Source organism: Salvelinus sp. IW2-2015, linkage group LG12, assembly GCF_002910315.2.
Source record: "Salvelinus sp. IW2-2015 linkage group LG12, ASM291031v2, whole genome shotgun sequence".
Classification (NCBI taxonomy): Eukaryota; Metazoa; Chordata; class Actinopteri; order Salmoniformes; family Salmonidae; genus Salvelinus; species Salvelinus sp. IW2-2015.
The window spans coordinates 9959638-9981049 of record NC_036852.1 but is presented as its reverse complement, the minus strand read 5'-3'; the positions used below and the strand labels follow the sequence as shown (position 1 = coordinate 9981049).

Below are 21412 nucleotides of genomic sequence, written 5' to 3'. Positions count from 1 at the left end.
TTTGATCAGAACCCTATGGGCTCTGGTCAAATGTAGTGCACTAAATCGGGATCAGGGTGCCATTTAAGATGCAGACATGGAGGTGGGGAGAGAAGAACACGCCATATGCAGACTTTACAGTCCTGCCTGTCTGAATCGTCCAGGGGAAATAGAGAGACTCTTTTCTTTTTGTTATCTTTCTATTTAGCTTTGGCTGCATTATTGAGTGATAGGCTGGACTTGTGTGTGTGTGTGTTTTTTTTATGTCTGTGTGTGTGTGTGTGTGTGTGTGTGTACGTAAGTTTGTGTGAGTTTCTATCCAAGTAAGGACGGTAGGGTTTCGCTATTATATCAAATGTCACCAAATCCTAAGTGTGCCTCTTATAAAACACAATAGTCTTGAAGACGTCAACACTTGAATAGTCTATTATATTTCAACCCTCCAATCTTTTTCCCCTGCTTCCTTTGATGAGGTGCTCACATAACTGGGAATGGGTGAAGCAGATGAAACAGAGCACTGAGTCATCGCCATTTCCATTGATATCTCCTCATATTCATTGGGCTTCCGAGTGGCGCAGCGGTCTAAGGCACTGCATCTCAGTGCTTGAGGCGTCACTACAGACACCCTGGTTCGAATCCAGGCTAGATCACAACCGGCTGTGATTGGGAGTCCCACAGGGCACCGCACAATAGGCCCAGGATCATCTGGGTTAGGCCGGTGTAGGCCGGCATTGTAAATAAGAATTTCTTCTTAACTGACTTGCCTAGTTAAATAAAGGTTAAATAAAAAATGAATAAAACATTCACTCTCATTCTTCCTTGTCAGATGGTCAGGCTGTGTTCCGATTCTCTACCCATCTCCCACTTGTGCACTCCCCCTCATGGATTTAAAAGGAATGAACTGGTATAGGGATAATGGTGGAAACTCCCTCCAGCGAAGCTTGCACCAAATGCATGAGGGAGAGTAAACGAATGCACACCTCGGGAGAAGGGTAAAGAATCGGAACGCAGCCTCTGTCAGCACGGAAAGAGTTAACCACCCCTAGCATCGTTGTCATGGTGAACATTGTGGAGAGACATTTTTGTCTTCCTAATCTGGCCTTCCATTTAGAATAATAATGACCGGAGAATCATATACTGCAGTAAAATGACTGATGAGRGGCCTCACTGTATTGTCTGCCGATGTGTTAGTGTGTGTGCTTTGGGTGTTTGTGTGAGATAGGGAACGGCGAGTGAGGCGTGGGCGTACGGCTAAAATTAAGGCTTTGTTACTCCGGCTTCTCATTACAGAATCGGGGTGAACCTTGTACCCCTAGACAGGTGGTCTGCTGTCACTTCCTGTCTGGGCCAGCCGAGCGATGCTATTGGCAGCTATTGTTCCTGGGAGAGAGCCGATAGGATCAGGGAATGTTGTCTAATGTTTGCAGATTGCCTTGCCAGAGCAACAATTACATTTAAAGAATGCTCCCGGAGGAGAGATAAGGGCCATGGTGTGGGGTTAGTTTGTCTGCATGGAGAGGGACGTTGCGTAGTTGTCTATCTTGTTGCTGTAGTAGAATTAGTGTGAACACTCGTATCTCTGACACACGTGTTAATACAAATCGTGCGCCACTATATCAGTATCACATCCCTATGGAATAGAAGACAAATTCTCGAATCATAACTTTGTAGATGTTTTGAGTCTGTGGATCAACCATCTCTCTCTCTCTCTCTCTCTCTCCTTCTCTCTCTCTCTCTCTCTTCTCTCTCTCTCTCTTCTTCTCTCTCTCTCTCTCTCCTCTCTCTCTCTCACATATCTCACACACTCTCTCTCCCTCTCTTTCTCTCTCTTCCCCTCTCTCAGGTGAGGGGTGTGGGGACACCCTGGATGCCAGCGACGCAGGGTACATCACGTCCCCGGGCTACCCTCTGGAGTACCCGCCCCACCAGAATTGCCAGTGGGTCATCACGGCCCCAGAGCCCTCCCAGCGCATCGTCCTCAACTTCAACCCCCACTTTGAACTGGAGAGACTGGACTGCAGGTGAGAGAGGGAGGCCCTTTGGGTATGCTCAGGCTAGAAAAATGGTAGAGGGATGAGGAGAAGGAGAGAGGGAGGGAGGGAGATTGACCAGGGATCGTTTTAACTTCAGATCTGCCTTCAACTGGTTATACATATGTAACAGTGTCCTTAGTTAGCCACAGTTACCATTTTGGCCATGACAGTAGGTGAGAAAGGGATGGTGGATGAAAGAATGGAGAGAGAATGGTTGAAAGAAAGACACTGATGATGTTGTGAAGTTTACAGGAAAACAGACTAGAGAGAGAGAGTTCAGTGCAGCTATTACGGGCTAGATGGGAACCAGCTTGGTCAGTTTCCTCTTTCAAAGAGATGTATAATATGAATCATATGCCTTTCTATTGTCTCTCTGACCTCATAGAAGTCAGTCATCCTGCTCTGGCCTGGCTTCAACCCTTGCCTCCTACTGCTCTTTTAAAGCTGCGCTATGAATACATTTCTCAGCCATTTCCTGGTTGCAAAAATTCTAATAGTTCGCCAAATTTCGGTTTACGTGACAAAACAAGCAAGTATAGTGTAGAGAATCATTCTACTATCTAAATCGTTGTGAAACATATTTTCCTTAAGCAATAGTTTCAGCTGTTTGAAGCTGGTACTCAAAACAACGTGAAACATGTTAAAACGAAACGTAACCACGGGAAGCATAGAAATGGCGCACATAGAACAGATAATGTAGTTGTGTTGGCTGCCGTCTTATCGGCTCTTAACCAACCATGCTATTTTTTTTTTCTTTTTTCGCATTGTTCGTAACTTGTTTTGTACGTAATGTTGCTGCTACCATCTCTTATGACCGAAAAGAGCTTCTGGACATCCGAACAGCGATTACTCACCTCAAACTGGACGAAGAGTTCTTCTTCAATGAGTCGGACGGGAGGGATATACTACTACAGACACCCGACCAGGTCCAGATCCCCGTCATTCGCTGGAAAAGGAAACTGAGATTTTGCGGGAAAAGATCAGGGTGCCTTGTGAGGATCAGGCGACGAGTGGCTAATCTGCCTTTGCCTTCCGTCCTGCTAGCTAACGTTCAATCGCTGGAAAATAAATGGGACGAACTGAAAGCACGTATATCCTACCAATGGGACATTAAAAACTGTAATATCTTATGTTTCACCAAGTCGTGGCTGAACAACGACAAAAAGAACATACAACTAGCGGGTTATACAGTCTATCGGCAGGACAGAACAGCAGCCTCTGGTAAGACACGGGGCGGGGGCCTATGCATATATGTAAACAACAGCTGGTGCACGATATCTAAGGAAGTCTCAAGTTTCTGCTCGCCTGTGGTATCTCATGATAAGCTGTAGACCACACTATCTACCTAGAGAGTTTTCATCTGTATTTTTCGTAGCTGTCTACATACCACCACAGACAGATGCTGGCACTAAAACGGAGCTCAATGAGCTGTATACCGCCATAAGCAAACAGGAAAACGCTCATCCAGAGGCAGTGCTCCTAGTGTCCGGGGACTTTAATGCAGGGAAACTTAAATCAGTCCGATGGCATTGAGGAGTACACCACATCAGTCACTGGCTTCATCAATAAATGCATCGATGACATTGTCCCCACAGTGACTGTACGTACATACCCCAACCAGAAGCCATGGATTACAGGAAACATTCGCACTGAGCATCAGCTGTTCCGAACGACTGTGTGATCACGCTGTCCACAGCTGATGTAAGTAAGACCTTTAAACAGGTCAACGTTCACAAGGCCGCAGGGCCAGATGGATTACCAGGACATGTACTCCGAGCATGCGATGACCAACTGGCAAGTTTCTTTACTGACATTTTCAACCTCTCCCTGAGTCTGTAATACCAACATGTTTCAAGCAGACCACCATAGTCCCTGTGCCCAAGAACACTAAGGTAACCTGCCTAAATGACTACTAACCCGTAGCACTCACGTCTGTAGCCATGAAATGCTTTGAAAGGCTGGTCATGGCTCACATCAACACCATTATCCCAGAAACCCTAGACCCACTCCAATTTGCATACCGCACCAACAGATCCATAGATGATGCAATCTCTATTGCACTCCACACTGCCCTTTCACACCTGGACAAAAGGAACACTTATGTGAGAATGCTAGTCATTGACTACAGCTCAGCATTCAACACCATAGTGCCCTCAAAGCTCATCACTAAGCTAAGGACCCTGGAACTAAACACCTCACTCTGCAACTGGCTCCTGGACTTCCTGACGGGCCGTCCCCAGGTGGTAAGGGTAGGTAACAACACATCCGCCACGTTGATCCTCAACACAGGGGGGGCCCTCGGGGGTGCGTGCTCAGTCCCCTCCTTTATTCCCTGTTCACTCATGACTGTACAGCCAGACATGACTCCAACACCATCATTAAGTTTGCTGATGACACAACAGTGGTCGGCCTGATCACCGACATCTATGAGAAAGCCTATAGGGAGGAGGTCAGAGACCTGGCAGTGTGGTACCAGGACAACAACCTCTCCCTCAACTTGATCAAGACAAAGGAGATGATTGTAGACTATAGGAAAAGGAGGGCCATTCTCATCGACGGGGCTGTAATGGAGCAGGTTGAGCGCTTCAATTTCCCTGGCGTTCACATCACCAACAAACTAACATGGTCCAAGCACACCTAGGCAGTCGTGAAGAGGGCACGACAAAGCCTATTCCCCCTCAGGAGACTGAAAAGATCCTCAAAAGGTTCTACAGCTGCACCATCGAGAGCATCCTGACTGGTTGCATCACTGCCTGGTATGGTGACTGCTCGGCCTCAGACCACAAGGCACTACAGAGGGTAGTGCGTACGACCCAGTACATCACCGGCGCCAAGCTTCCTGCCATCCAGGACCTCTATACCAGGCGGTGTCAGAGGAAGGCCCAAAAATTGTCAAAAACTCCAGCCACCCAGTCATAGACTGCTCTCTCTACTCCCTCACGGCAAGCGGTACCGGAGCGCCAAGTCTACGTCCAAGAGGCTTCTAAACAGCTTGTACCCCCAAGCCATCAGACTCCTACACCCCCCGCCCTCTTCTATGCTAATGCTACTCTCTGTTATTATCTATGCATAGTCACTTTAATATCTCTACCTACATGTACATATTACCTATATGACCTTGACTAACCTGTGCCCCCGCACATTGACTCTGTACCGGTACCCCCCTGTATAGCCCCGCTATTGTTATTTACTGCTGCTCTTTAATTATTTGTTATTCTTATCTCTTACTTTTTGGGGGGTATTTTCTTAAAACTGCATTGTTGGTTAAGGGCTTGTAAGTAAGCTTTTCACTGTAAGGTCTACACCTGTTGTATTCGGCGCAAGTGACAAATAACATTTGATTTGATTTGATCTACCGCTTCTTAGACTTGCTTTCAATGAGAATGAGATCTTAAACTCCCATTTCTATGTGGCTCGGGTGGCTGTTGTCCTTGATGATGTCCTTATCTGGTCTTGTGTAACGTAATGCTCTATTAAAATCCCACTAGTCATAGATAGCATGTGCAGTTCTGTGATAGACGGATAAAATGAATGTGCTCACTGTCGATAAGCAGTATTTCATGTCCTTTTTGGGTACTGTATTCAGGGCTTAGAGAGAGAGAGAGAGCTGGGGAGAGAGCAGGGTTGGAGAGAGCTGTGGACTGAGCAGGGGTAGAGAGAGGGAGAAAGAGAAAGTTGAAACGCCTCCTTAGAAATGCTATACTTTTTTGGGGGGGATTGGTTTTGAATTTGCCTGAGGGGACTGTGTGTGAGCTCAACCTTTGCCTTCTCACACTTCCACTCAGCTGTTTGTGTGTGTGCACGTGCCCACGCGCGCTCATGCACGTGTGGGTGTGTGTTTCTTTGCGCGTGCACGTGCTTCTCTGTATGTTTGTGTCCTTATTACCGCGTGTATACCTGCACATGCACACACGTTTGTGAGCGTGTGTGTGATCGGCAGGGGAAACCCATGGCAACCACTATCCATTCCACATCCAATTCCCGGTCCTCAGAGAAAAAAGAACATACTTTACAGCCCCATTAGAAAAGAGAGACACATCAACAATGTTATTTATTCATAGACCAACCTATAACTCCCTTTTCTCACTAATGCTGCTATGGCCTTTTTATGTAGGCTACATCCCAAACTTGCATCCTGTTCCCTGAATGGTGTTTTGACCAGAGAACACTGTACTGCATAGGGAATAGGGTGCCATTTGGGACACACACACACACAGATTTAGTTTGTTGAAGATGTGTGCCTTGGCCCTCGGGTCCAAAACAGCAACAAAACAAAGTGGAGAAAGCCAAAGTGCAGCCCGACAGGCCAACACGCCTCCTCTCCTCCCACAGAGTGCTTTAGACTGGGTTCAAATAGCTTCCAGTTAGTGTTTGTGGTGCAGCTGCGTGTTGCTTCCTCCTTCCTGAGTGATTAGGCATCGCAGTATGTCTGACTGAGGAGACAGGAGGGAGACTTGGAGTTTTCCTCTTCTGGTTTGAGGTGAGGGAGCGGTAATGCTGGACTGTATTCATTAGTGCACACCGTAGGACACCGTAACAATTTTTTTGGCAACGGAAAACATTTTGAAACGAAATCAGCAGTTCCTTATTGGACAAGTTCAAGTTTGTCCCTCCTCGTTTCGGCCCGTTTCGTTCTTAGTGAATACACCCTTGGAGGGGCAGGAGACTTGGTCAGGGTATTATTTAAATGTAATCTGAATATACTGTATATATAATGTAAATATTACAAATGGACTGTGTTTATTGTAAATAGGTGATATAGTTGCGAGAGTTGTAAAGGGCTTTAATCTATGGACAATTACAGTTCTATGTAAGCCATGTCTTTTTTATGTCATCACCTCATCACATACACATACTCATCACATACACACGCACATTCACACACACACACATTATGACAGTGCCATTGTCTCTCCTGAGAGTAGATTACTCTGAGACCCTGAGCATGTGAACTCAAGGAAAGAGTTCAGTTGGCCCACCTAAGGTCACCTAAGGTCAGCCTTACTTTATAACCCACAACATACTGATGAATTAATCCCTCTCCCGGCCAACCAGCACTTTTCCTGGGTTCAAAGAGCCAAGGCTCAGGGAGCTTCAACCGCACAGACCATCACTGCTGCAGCAATAAAATATCCTGTGTTATGCAGACTTCACATATCTGAGGTGGCACTTTAATTCAGACTTTCATTTCAGGCAGAGTCCGGCAGGGTGCCAAATGGCTTTTACCTCCAAGCCCAGAGTTGATTGATGTGAAAAAAAATGCAATAATGGCTGAGGTGAAATATCAAGCCAATATCTCTAATGCAGTCTGCCATTGGCTGGGACCAGGGCTGAAGGGATGATACCGATATGGGGTGCAGGACCTCATATAACCTCATATAAATATCTTGGAATTTTAATTGATGACAGCCTCTCTTTTAAATTGCATATTCAACAACTTACAAAAAAAAATTAAGCTGAAATTGGGATTTTATTTTAGGAATAAGGCCTGTTTTTCTTTTGAAGCCAGAAGGAGGCTAGTATCAGCTACATTTATGCCTTTACTAGACTATGGAGATATTTTATTTATGAATGCTTCCGCTCAGTGTTTGAGATCAATTGACACCCTTTACCATGGCGCTTTGAGATTTATTTTAAAATGCAAAACCCTTACGCACCACTGCACTTTGTATACCAGGGTTGGCTGGCCTTCTCTAGTCACTCGTAGGCTCAGTCACTGGTATACTTTTATTTACAAAGCCATTTTGGGTTTACTACCTTTTTATTTGAGCATTTTTTGTTCTTCAGAAATGTTGTGGGTACTCTCTTCGTTCGCTGGACTTTATCCTGCTAACTGTTCCTAATGTCCGAACTGAATTTGGTAAAAGGGCTTTTATGTACTCTGCACCATCGTCTTGGAACGCCTTACAAAATACTTTTAAACTGGAAGAACTTGTCCCGATTGGTGTTTTTAAATCACGGATGAATGATCTTGAGACTGATTCCCTGACCTGTCAATGTTTTTAATTTGCTGTTTTATGATTTGTTATACTCTTGTGAATTCTATGGTTTTTACTAGATTACTTGTAGTATTTCATGTTGTTTGTCTGTAATTTTTGTAATGACTTGGTGCTGCCTATCTTGGCCAGGATGCTCTTGAAAAATAGATTTTAAATCTCAATGAGCCCTTCCTGGTTAAATAAAGGTTAAATAAAATAAAAAAGGAGGTGCATCTCTCTCTCTCCTGATCTTCTCTCTTTCTCTTCTCTCTCAATTCAATTCAAGGGCTTTATTAGCATGGGAAATATGTTAACATTGCTATATGTTAACATTGCTAAAGCAAGTAAAGTAGATAATAAACAAAAGTGAAATAAACAATACAAATGAACAGTGAACATTACACTCACAGACGTTCCAAAAGAATATACTCTCTCTCTCTGCCCTGGGGTGAAAGTGTTTTATTTTGCACATGTGACAGTATAGCTTCCGTCCCTCTCCTCGCCCCTACCTGGGCTCGAACCAGGGACCCTCTGCACACGTAGACAACAGTCACCCTTGAAGCATCGTTACCCATCGCTCCACAAAACTACTTCAAGGTCTCAGAGCGAGTGACGTCACCGATTGAAACGCTATTAGCGCGCACCCCCGCTAACTAGCTAGCCATTTCACATTGGTTACACACAGTGGGATTAAACTAATTGATGTTTGCGGCACACCTACACAGTACACACACCATAAAAGCTGACACACACTTTCGCAAAGATCAATTTTCCACCCATATAGTTTCTATGCAACTTTTTTAAATTAGGTCATCTTTATTGGGTATGGGCCCCAGGGCCCTCATTGGCAACGGGAGGTGACGATTTAGTTGAGCCTGCAGACATGTTCCTCCGTAGAATTGATCAATCAACTTTACAAACGGCACCCCGTACTAATGTGCCTCAGGTCGCGTCCCAAATGGCACACTATTCGCTATTTAGTGCACTAATTTTGACCAGGTCCCATAAGGAATGGGGTGCCATTTGGGACGTACCCTTAGTTTCATCACAGGGGAACGTGCCATTGAGGCGTAACAATAGAGAGGTTCAACGTGTGAGTGTGATATCATCCTCTGTGTCTGCTACACTCCCTGGGGGGAGATGGGAGCTGTTGGAATCAGATCAATGGCCGTTTTCCGCTTGTAATGAGGAATTGATGTGCAACAGACGTGGAGAGTGTGTGTATGTGTATATGGGGCGGGCAGGGGGGGGGCAGATTAATGAGGCCACTGTTTCAGGTCTGATCTGCCCAGATTCACAAGTCATGGTCACTGAGTCATGGTCGCATTACGGTCATGTGTACTTGACCACACCAATAGCCACTAATAGTCAACCAACCGATCACTCCGGTCTTTAAATACATATACACTCTCTCATGCTCAGAGAGAGAGAGAGGGAGAAAGACAGACAGAGAGAGAGGAGGGGAAAAAGCATATTTTTTAATACAGACGTAAGAAGGTCATACAGGGCATCCCAGCAGTAGATACTCACACCAACCAGACTGGCGGGATCGATGGCGATGCCCCTTTAAAAAGCCTTGGGCCGTAGCCTTTAGGCCTATATTGACTCGTTGTGGTTAGCTGTTAGCGGTTTAGCCCCAGTCTCTGCACCAAATGGCACCCTATTCCCTAAATAGTGCACACCCTATGGGCCCTGGTCAAAATACGTGCACCATATAAGCAATAGGGTGCCTTTTGGGACGCACCTCAGCTATCTGTAACTGTAAGCAACGGTTCAGAGATGGCTGCTCTGAGTGCTATTTGAGCTATTTTGTTCTAAGGCCAGATTGAAGATGGCAGCCGCGGGAATCTGTTGGGATTTCTCTCCCAGCGTCTACTTAATATTTCAGAGGCACTTATGCCTTATTAGGCGTACATGAGGTGCATGAGGTGGCTCTATGCTAGGCAGACTAAAAAGTCTTCATTTTAGTGTCTGTGTCTGGGCCTCAGTCCTGTTGTTGACCATCAGCACCTGATATGGCTGTGGTTGTTGAGCACTTTAGATTACGAGTAAATGGTGGTATCAAATATATATTGTCTGGAATGGAAGCAACACACGCACACATTTTATTTTTGTATCCCCCTCAAAATAGCATTTTTTTCCAATGGAAACTACACAGTTCAGTGTAGATGCCACCTGCCGTGCCACTATTTTAGGAACCGATATTTGCGCTTTTGTCAAGTGCATCACTACAGAGCGGTGGAAGTGAACTATGCTAGACTCTGGTTGTTGCTCTCAGTGGTGAGATTGACAGTCTGGGGCCAAGGGTAAGGAGAAATGGTTTCACCCTAGTTATACCATGGTGTTTTCAGGGTGGTTGCTGTGTCTCCCTCTCCCAGACACACACACATAGACAGACACACACACGCACAGGCAAGGACGCACACACGTGCACTCCCACTCCCAGACGAGGCTATCTGTCTGAGGGGCGTCCTCGGCCTGGCGCCTGTAGGGAATGCACAGAGGTGGAGAAAAGTCCCAGAAAAACAAGGAAGGTGTGAACGGTAATTAGCAGGGCCAGTGGAGGGGAGGACGAGGGGAAAGGAGTAGAGGAGAGAAGGCATGTCTGGACTGGTGCTGAACAACAGCCCTGAAGGACTTCCTCAGGTTTCCACTGATAACCCCTGGGTTTCTTCTGGCCTCTATGGAGAGCTGGTGTAAACCAACATGGGTCCCAACAAGCAGGACTCCATAACCCAGAAACACCCAGTCACATAGTGAGGGAGAAGGGGGAGAGGAAGGAGTCCGAAAATGCACTGTGAACTCTAATAGACAGAGTGGGATGAGGGTGTGAGTGTTAGGGTGTCTGTCTGTCTGTCTGTCTGTCTGTCTGTCTGTCTGTCTGTGTGTGTGTGTGAGAGACTGTTCTCCTGCTCGGCCAGCCTTCATGCATGTATTCATCAGGGCCTGGGGAGACGGAGCGCTCAGGTCAATAATCACATCTGAGAAACACTCAGTCATCGCTTCTAATCCACGACAGGCGAGAGAGCCCACTCCCAAATCAATTAAAACCTAATTAGGCTCTCAGTTCCTTCTCAGGCCTTTTATCTTTGACGTACACACTGTACGTGTGTGTACGTGTGTGTACGTGTGTGTGTACGTGTGTGTGTACGTGCGTGTGTGTGTGCGTGTGCGTGTGCGTGCGTGCGTGCGTGCGTGCGTGTATTTTCCTTAAGCATGTGTCAGTTACAGGCCCTCTCATTAATGAAGTTTGATCCTAGGCCTGTGCAGGCTTTTGTTCCAGCCCAGCACAAACACACTTCACTCGACTCATCGGCAAAATCATCAAGCCCTTGATGAAGTTAAATCAGGAGTGTTTAGTGCTAGGCTGGAACAAATATGTGCACACCCTGTGAGGTTCCCAGAACCAACGTTGATGGACATTGATCTCGAGAGACTATGTCAATCTAAACATTCCTGCTCCCAATGACAGTGTATGGGGCTGTATTATTTGTGTGTGTGTGTGTGCGCGTGTGTGTGCGTGTGTGTGTGTGTGTGTGCGTGTGTGTGCATGCGGGCACGCGTGGGTCCAACACAGAACAGTGATCCAGTACTGTGCTGAAGGACTTTCATTGTAATTGGATGTGAGACTGTGTCAACGGCTCATGTTTGACGGCTCCGTCACATATCCAAGAGAGGGGAGAGCGGGGACGCTTATTAATTATCCGTCCCAGGAAGTCCACTGTGGAAAAGCTGAAAAACACTGTTTTCATTCATCTGCTTGCCCTCATATTTATCATCACATTGAAGTGTTTTACCCTTTTCCTTACAGGACAACCATGGCTACAAGTTGAGAAACAATTTGACATAAACAGTTGCATTCATGACCTTATTGACTAATGCCAATAAAGATAGAAGGTCTGCCAAGCAAAAACCTGATTTAAAAAATCTGGAAAACTGGGTAATGAATATCCCACTAGTCAGTGACAACTGTTTGGAGGTTGTGGCCGCAACTATGAGCTTATTACAGTATTATAGACACTATGTCCTGGGATTTGTTATCATCTTCTATGTAGAAGAACACACACGCATGCACACACACTGTACCTTGACCCCTCTCCCAGCTTCATAAGTGTCAGCGACTCGTTTCTGTTGAGTTGGCTAATTTTGGAGAGGCAGGTGGGATTTGTCTGAGTCCAAGTTTCACCTCTCTCTGTCTCTGAAATGACAGTTAAGAATTTGGGTTAGTTCAGGGGAGGTCAATAGGTCTTAGGTCAAAGGTCATATGGACTAGAGTTCAATCACATTGAGCCCCAAAGCTGTTTTATCTCTATTCTTCTCTTTGTCCTTGGTTTTAAGCTTGAATCATCCATTCAACATTCTCCTGAAATCAATACATATTTCTCCAAGCACCTCTTTTAACATATACATGATTAAATAAATCCATAGGTACGATGTCTATATTAGGACAGTCTTAGTTTAGATTAGACTAAAACAACTCTTCCTGAGACTGAGGCAACTCCTGCTGAGATTGAATCAATTCCTGCTGAGCCTGAGGCTGTCCTAATATGGACACCACACATAAAAACATTTCAAGGATTTTTCATGAATTTTTCATTCTCAGGTATGACTTCATTGAGATCCGTGATGGTGGTTCGGACTCGGCTGAGCTGCTGGGTAAGCACTGCAGTAACATCGCCCCCCCAGCCATCATCTCTTCTGGTACTGCCCTGCACATCAAGTTTGTCTCAGACTACGCCCACCAGGGGGCCGGCTTCTCGCTGCGCTACGAGATCTTCAAGACAGGTGAGCCAATCCTCAAATGAATGTCCGGCGCTTCGTTATTGAGGCGTTTTTATTGGTTGTTATTTTGGGGGGGGGGGGGGGTTTCATGATCTTTAAGACAGGTGAGTGAATTCTCAAATGATGTCCGGCGCTTCGTTATTGAGGCGTTTTTATTGGTTGTTATTTTGGGGGGGGGGGGGGTTTCATGATCTTTAAGAGGTGAGCTAATTCTCAAATGATGTCCGGCGCTTCGTTATTGAGGCGTTTTTATTGTTGTTATTTTGGGGGGGGGGCTTTCATGATCTTTAAGACAGGTGAGTGAATTCTCTAATTCTGCCTGGTGAGCTTCTATTTGGGGTGTTTTGATTGGTTGTTGATCATTGGGAGCGATGTTATTGGTTGTGTGATTGGTACGTTGATGTTTGACTGGTTACTAATAGGTTGGGATGGAGACATATGTAGAGAGACTTGGCCAATCTTAAATGGATGCCAGTTTTTGCCTGAGCATTCTATTTATTTCAATAAAAATGTGCATTTGGAAACCTGTGGACTGCTATTGGTGAATATTGACCATGAGGTGCTAACATGGCTTTCATCAAACCATGTAAATGTGATCTAAGTTCATTCCTAATACATTTTGGGGTTGAAACCACAATGGCCAAACTCTCTCCAATGGCTCTGGGTGGTCATTCCCCTAACTACCTGACTTGCCTGTGGAACTGTCACGACTTCCGCCGAAGTCGGCTCCTCTCCTTGTTCGGGCAGCGTTCGGCGGTTTGACGTCAGGCTTTCCAGCCATCGCCGCTCCATTTTTCATGTATCCATTTGTTTTGTCTTGTTCCCTGCCACCCGGTTTTCATTCCCAATCAATCTACATGTATTTATTCCTCTGTTCCCCATCATGTCTTTGTGTAAGATTGTTTGTTGTTGACGCGCCAGGCTGGTTTGTTTTTTCCGTGGTATTTTCACAAAGATGTTTATTGTTAAACATAATTCTTGTGAATGTTTTGCGCGTTTTGCACTTTTGCCTCAATAAAGTGTGCGCCTGTTTCACAAATCTCTGCTCTCCTGCACCTGACTTCGCTACCAGTACACCACACCTGGCAGGAACATGGTGGTTGACTGAGTTTTTGCTATGGATGCCTTGGGCAGAAGGACCTACGATGCCCTTCACCTTAACGTGGGGGCGTCTACCTCACACATGCACACCTATACACACAAACACACACTCACTCACCTCGCAACCTCACACACACCCCCGACACTCCCAGACCAATTAACTTCAAGAGAGGCAGGGAGGAAAATAACATGGTTAAAGCCTTGAACTCTTTTCATCCTGTCTGAAAAGTATCTCAGGAATGCCTCTTTTAACTGGCCTGGGATCTGCTTCATCTCGAGGGGGAGGAAGGCTGAGAGGTTACTGGCGGTATAGGGAGATGATGAGGAGGGAGGGGTGAGGAGGAGGGGGCAGGATGGGGGGAGAGTGATTGAGAGGGGCTACAGGCAGTGAGAAGATGATTACTGGGAGAGGGAGAGGGTAGAGTGAGGATGAGTTGGGATTTGAGTTTAACGATGGTGCTGGTGGTGCATAAGAGGAAGTGTACTTGACATACAGCTATACTGATGCACTCTATATTGAGCTGCGATTTGCTTGTAAGCTCCCATTGACATTGATTTGTTTGGGTGGGTGGGATTCAGGTAGTAGTACCTCCTCTGTTTCAAAACATTTTGAAACGTGATTTGAACGTGGCCCCGTTTTGTCATTTAGCTCTGTTACCAAGGCCACTAGCACAACGATATGATGATGTGATAGGGCTAATATTATACACACACACACTGTAACAGAATGGATGGGTATGCTGTTGCCATGGTTTTAACAAGAGCCTACTATGCATTTGGGGTGCAAAAACAATGGTATGCGTGTGTGATATGTGTTCGTGGGTGGTTACAGTGTGCTTGGGCGAAATAGGATTTTGTTTGTGTCTAAGTAGGCGTATAGATGTGCGTGCGTGCTCAGTGTGTGTGTGTGTGTGTGCATGTGTCTGTGCCTGTGTGTGTTTCTGTGCGAGAGAGATCGACACGCAGAGCATATGTTTTGGAGTGCAGTCTTCTCTCCCTTTGCATCCTACACCCATCACGGTTGTTTATTTTAACAAGTCAGGCTCGGGCCAAATAGTTCCGCAAACCCAGTAGTTTACGAGTTCTGGGAGAACATTAGAGACTGCCAGGCACAACCCCCAGTGAGAGAGCTGTTGTTTATTTACATTGATATTTGTACATGAGGGATGTGTGTTCTAGTCTTATTTGTGTGCACTTGCAGTGTGTGTGTGTGTGTGTGTGTGTGTGTGTGCTGTCTCTTATACACATCTAGATGTGTATAAGAGATTTAAGTGTGCGCGTGCAGTGTGTGTGTTTATGCATCCGTAAGTGTTTTGAAGGAGGGCGTCACTAGAGGAGATATGATCTTAGGTCAATACACAGCTTGCAGGTGTGTCTGTCCGGCTGGCGGTTGTYCTCAGCCAGAGCCTGACCCTTCAGTACCTACTTTTGCTGCTGATCAGGGTCGTGTTCATTAGGGCACACAATGGAAAACGTTTTGAAAACAGTTTGCAACTGAAACTAAAATCAGTGTTTCTTATTGGGCAAGTCCAGGTAATAGTCCCACCCTGTTTCAGTCTGTTTCCTTCCGTTTGGTGCCAAATGAACACGGCCCTGCAGTATATCTCTTTTCCTAGACTGCCATCAGCACCCAAGGTTAATGATGAGGAGTCTGTTGTAGCTTCACTCAGAGAATACGCTGTTAAGTAAGCAGAGTGTGTGTGCAGACATGCATATGTGTTTGTGTATACTGTACCCCCCTTCCTATGTTCAGTGCCAATAATGGATACAGGGATAATAAACTGCAATAAGATATTTGACTTCTCACCCTTAATTGTATTCCCTAATCCCTTTTCCCCTGAGCCCCCATCCCATCCCCCTGGGGGAGCGTGTGCCCCAAAACAACAACCCTCCAACCCCACCCGCATCCCCCACACCCGCACCATAACCCCACAGTAGTGAAAATACACCCACTGCCCTCCCTCCCCCATTATTGTTGTGCCCTACTTTTCTCACACACACTGGCGTATTAACCCTCATACCAAAACAGGCCCCACTCCGCCCCCTGTCATGTGACTGTTACTGTGACACTGTTACCACGGCTTACTGCCGGGAAGACTCCCGCCGAAGCGACCCCTCCAGCCTCTAGCACTAGAGCAGCCAATCGCGATTGATCTTTCTGTGGTTCCCCTTGGGGTCAATGGTTGACTCTGTCCCTAACTCAGTCTGTAGGGTCACCTTTGGAATCCAGACAAACACACACCCCTCAAGTGTATTTCCATGAAACCCTCTTGTGTTGAGAGTAGGCTGCGAGGCAGAGAGAGAGAAAGATAGTGGGTGAAAGATAGAGGAGAGAAGAGAGTGTTAGAGGTTGAGATGTCAACAGACTGCACCAACGTGGAGGGGAATCTCATAGCATGAGGTGCCATGAGGAGAGGGGGAGAGGAAGACGAAAACAGGAGGAGGGGGAAGAGGGTGAATGAACAGACTACGCATTCCTCCTATGGATGGGGGAGGAAGGAAATGGAGCGTGGGAGGGAGGGGGGATTCCCTGACAACATGTGCGGAGACTACTCCGTCAGGCACTCGAGCGGAAAGCGCCTGACGCATTTCTACCCAGCAACTCACCCTCCACTCATCCCTCTCTCCTCCCCCACCACCTCCTCAACCCCCCCCGCAGACAGATCTTGACAAATGGCTGCTCGTGGTGAAATGTGCAAGCCAGGCGAGTGGCTGCTGTGTCAGACGCGTGTTGTGTGGTGTGTGTGTGTGTGTGTGTGTGTGTGTGTGTGTGTGTGGTGTGTGTGTGTGTGTGTGGTGTGTGTGGGTGTGTTGGTGTGTGTGTGTGTGTGTGTGCTGTGTGTTGTGTGTGTGTGTGTGTGTGCATACAACATCTCTACACACATATTTGGCATGTGGCGATGTGAGCGCGTGCGAAACGGGTGGTAACACACACTGGCTAAATGAGACATGCACTGGTGCTGATTGAAGCCCTCTTCTCACACGCACGCACTTTCATTGATAAACACATACCCTGTCTATCATAATACCACAAGACCTATTAGAACGTAGTATTTTTAAATTTATTTTTAATTTGTATTTTTTTCTTATTTAACTAGGCAAGTCAGTTCAAGAACACAATTCCTTATTTTCAAATGACGGCCTAGGAACAGTGTGCGTTTTCATCCAATCACACACTTTCACAGTGTCACGCACGTTCTTCCACAACAAACACACACACACACACACACACATTACCTTATTCAGTGAGGGCCAGTCAATGAGCAGTAGTAGAACCTTGCTGGAGTAGTGCTTTGCATGCTTCCCCTGACTTGTGGTGTGTTCGCGCGTGCGTTGTTTCCTCTCGTCCTGCGGTGAAAGGCAGCAGTCCTCATCTCCATGAGGTCATAACAGTGTGCCGGCATAGTGGCTGTTAAGGCAGGCATCACACTGGACCTTGTCTCTACCCGTTAAACGAGAGGGTCTGACTGCCAATGGAGTCACAGGAGACACCAAACGCGCACCAACACACACATACATGCACGGATACAACACACATGCGCAAGCAAACACGTACGCACACACACGACGCACACACACACACGTCACACACTACACACACACACACACACAACACACACACACACACACACCCACACACCACACACCACACACACACACACAACACACACACCACACACACACACACACACACACACACACACACACACACACACACACACACACACACACACACACACACACCACACACACAACACACACACCACACAAAGGCCTTTGGAGACACATAGAGAGAACATTCAAACAACTGCCCGCGGTGATGGTTTGTGGTTGTTGTGAATTAGGGATAGACCACATGTGGTTGAAGTACGGTCGTACTAGGTCATACAGATCTGGAGGGGGGGGGGGGGGGGGTCACCAAGCATGTGTATAGTGCTTGTCTGTTTGCTGTTGCTTATCTGGTCTTCCATTCCCTCTTTCCCCTTTCATCCCATTGTATTCCTTTCCAGGCCTCATTGCTGCTCTTTCTGTATGCCATGCCCCTCAAGAATGTATATATACAGTACACCTCAAGGACATGTCCGTGCTATACCATTGCTGTTGTTAGAGCTTGTCTATGTATTCACAGTTTGCGTGTTGTACGTCTGTGTGTGTGTGACCCATCAATGTTTTGAATAACACGAGAGGTAGAGGATAGAGAGCGGAACAGAGTGAGAGGTGGGAACACAGAGAGTTTGGGGATTGTAAGGTGCAAGTATATATGATCAGTGCTTTGAATAAATGAGAGAGAGAGACGTGCACATCACAAATCATTCATGTGCGCGTCCATAAACACTCAGTAACTCAGGGGGAAGTTTATATGGGAGGCACATCTGTCGAGAGCTCAAGGTGAGCCGCCCAGGGCGCATAAATCTGCATAGCTAATGAGCTGCCGACACGCCGGGCCGCTTAGTGAGTTTACTCCCGTTTGATTTGGCATGTGTTTTTCTCTTCTCTTCCTTTGTTGAAGCAAGGGAGTGAACGCAGAGCTTACTGGGTTGTGGGGGCGAATATGAGGTTCATGATGAGGCGTGTGTGTGTGTCAAAGGTCAAATGGGGGTGCTTATATTTGTCATGTTTCGCTGCGTGCACTAGTGGGTAACCTGTACGAGTGTGAGGTGTGAAATGGAAATGTGTGTTTTTTGCATATCCCATCTCCCCCTGAGACACCCTCGGAGAGTGGGGTCACGGCCAGGGATCAGCCATTATTGACTGCGACCCTGGACCAATTAGGCTTTAAGTGCCTTGCTCAAGGGCAGATCGGCAGATTTTTCACCTTGTCGGCTCGGGGATTTGAACTAGCAACCTTCAGGTTGCAGGCCCAATGGTCAAACCGCTAGGGTACCTGCCGCCCTGTCTGAGAGTGCGTGCATGCGTGTGTGTATGTGAATGTGTTACACAATGAACTGGATTCTATTATTGCTGTCTTGCCGTGACAAATGTATTTTCTTCAATAAAATTCCCTACTAGTAAAAAATGATTGCTTTTCTGTGATAAATTGCTCATGTCTGTGTCCTGTGTGTGTTCTCCTTAGGATCGGAATTCTGTTTCCGGAATTTCACCAGTCCTTCCGGAGTGATCGAGTCCCCCGGCTTCCCTGACAAGTACCCCCACAACCTGGAATGTTCTTACATCATCATAACTCCGCCCCACATGGACGTGACCCTGACCTTCTTGACCTTTGACCTGGAGAACGATCCCCTGCTGTCAGGAGAGGGAGACTGCAAGTACGACTGGCTGGACGTGTGGGACGGGCTGCCCCAGGGTGAGTGCTTACCAGACACATACACATATGCGTGTGTACACACACACACACATACACTTTCATACACAGACATAAACACTGTATGAGGCACATGCATGTATTTGAACACAAACACGCACACACATCGTCTACAATACCTCAAGGGAGCTTTTCCTGCAGCCTTTGTCTCAATAACAATCCAGGAACTAGCCCCTTCTTGCATTAGCCATTCTACACCTCCCAGGACTAGGCCTTTCCCATGACTTGTTTCCCATTCATCCCCTTCATCAGGCCTACTTCCCCCATGTTTCAATTTACCCTTATCACACAGCACTCTCTTCCTGTTTGGGAATAGGGAGTAGGGTTAAGTTGCCCCTAGATGCTGTTCTTGGGTCAGTTTTGCATTTTTCTCAAGAATGGTTAAGGTTAGGATCGGGGGAGGCGAAGCTCATCCTAGATCTGTACCTAGGGGAAACGACACACCGAAGCGTGAGTGTGAGTGCATGTATGAGGGGTATCGGTTGCCGTGGCGGTGAGGCGCCTGTGGGCGGAGTTACGTAACGCACCATAGCTACATGCTAGTGGTATCAGGAGAGATCAGGACAGGAAGGGAAGGGGAAAGCAGCAGGGAGAAAGCTCTGGAGAGCGGTATCAAAGCGCTTCGTATCTACCGCTGGGGCTGGGAGCAAGATGGTGATAGATTAGTAGAGAGGAGAATTTTGACTCTCACTTGCTCAAATATTTTAAACTTGAAATGGCCAATGCAACAGCGTCAATACCTCCTCACTTAGGGCCAAACTACTCTCATTTTCAATATGGTTAAATGCTTTGGTCAATCACACAAGCTTTAATAGAAATTAGTCTTGGGAGCGGTGTACTTTTGTATTACATGACCCATGTGGGAATTACATTACATTTACAGACTAAAACTTTACAGACTAAAACCAAAGTATTGGGCATGAGTTCCATTTCAACTCAAAGAAGAGAGGCAAGATTCATTGAAATGCATTGAAATTCCAATTCAAGAATAGTTTTTTTTTAAACGAGGGATTTTTCATGACTTGAATTAAGAATTTCAATTCACTTCCTTGATTGACTGAATTGACATGGAATTAAGCCCAACCCCATCAAGCACATTAGTCGAAACACTGAAGAGTCATTAGATCTGAAGGAAAGGAATGGAAAGCTGATTTGGGGAATCTTCAGGAACATTGTGTGTGTGTCTGTAATCCTGGCGGGGTGGGTGGGATTGGGTGGGATTGAGAAGATTGGGTGACAACAGTGTATAATCTAAAGTCTGCCCCACAGTGGGTCTTAATCCCAGCCTAAACCACACGAGACGGAGAGACTCACGCCGAGACATAGACCTTCAGCTTTTTCATTAGATGCTGACTCCGGTTTTAAGCCTATGTCTGGACTAAAAAGCACTTTCAATGGAGGTGCTCACGTTCCATAAAATACACTGATGCTAATAAAACATGTTAAAATCCTGAAATAAATATATAAAAAATAGGAAACACATCCAAGTTTGCTTTTAATAATTCTATGTCGAATAAACGTGCAAGTTTTTATTTTATTTTGTGAAATAAATATATTAAAAGGTCTACAAGTATTTTCTTCGACAAGGTAAAAATCTGTCGTTCTGCCCCTGAACAAGGCCGTTAACCCACTGTTCCCCGGTAGGCCGTCATTGTAAATAAGAATTTGTTCTTAACTGACTTGCCTAGTTAAATAAAGGTTAAATAAAAAAATGTAAATCTGTTTATTTCAAACACTGAAAACCTACTGTATATGTTGAATGAAGATCCCTCCTAACTATTTGTGTCTGTGTGTGTTTCCAGTGGGCCCTCTGATTGGTCGTTACTGTGGTACTAAGATTCCTCCTGAGATCAAGTCATCATCTGGTCTGCTGTCTCTGTCCTTCCACACGGACATGGCTGTGGCCAAAGACGGCTTCTCAGCCCGCTACAACATGACACACAAAGAAGTCAGCGACAGTAAGTAGCCCACCTCTCTCTCTGTCTGTCCGTCTGTTTTTCGTTTTCTCGTTCTCCTATTCTCGCATTCCATAGCCCTTTCTTTTTCTCTCTTTCCTTCCATCTCTCGCACCCTCTACCGTTCTATATGTGTCCTATAGTCACTTTCTATCTCTACCTCTCTTGACCTCCCTTTCACTCCCTCTTCTCTCTCTTTCTTTCCCTCTGGTCTCCCTCCGCCTCTAACTCTGGTCCCCCTCTTTCCCCCAAACTCTCTCT

At 46.2% G+C, this 21412-nt stretch overlaps 1 protein-coding gene across 1 annotated transcript in view; it reads left to right on the top strand.

Annotated features, from left to right (window-relative positions):
• The window catches only part of nrp2a (neuropilin 2a), an 86701-nt gene that overhangs the window by 7518 nt on the left and 57771 nt on the right, over positions 1-21412 (top strand). The window contains 4 exon segments of the mRNA XM_023997818.2: positions 1823-2000; positions 12594-12775; positions 18948-19178; positions 20999-21177. Coding sequence (XP_023853586.1) covers positions 1823-2000; positions 12594-12775; positions 18948-19178; positions 20999-21177 — 770 coding nt within the window.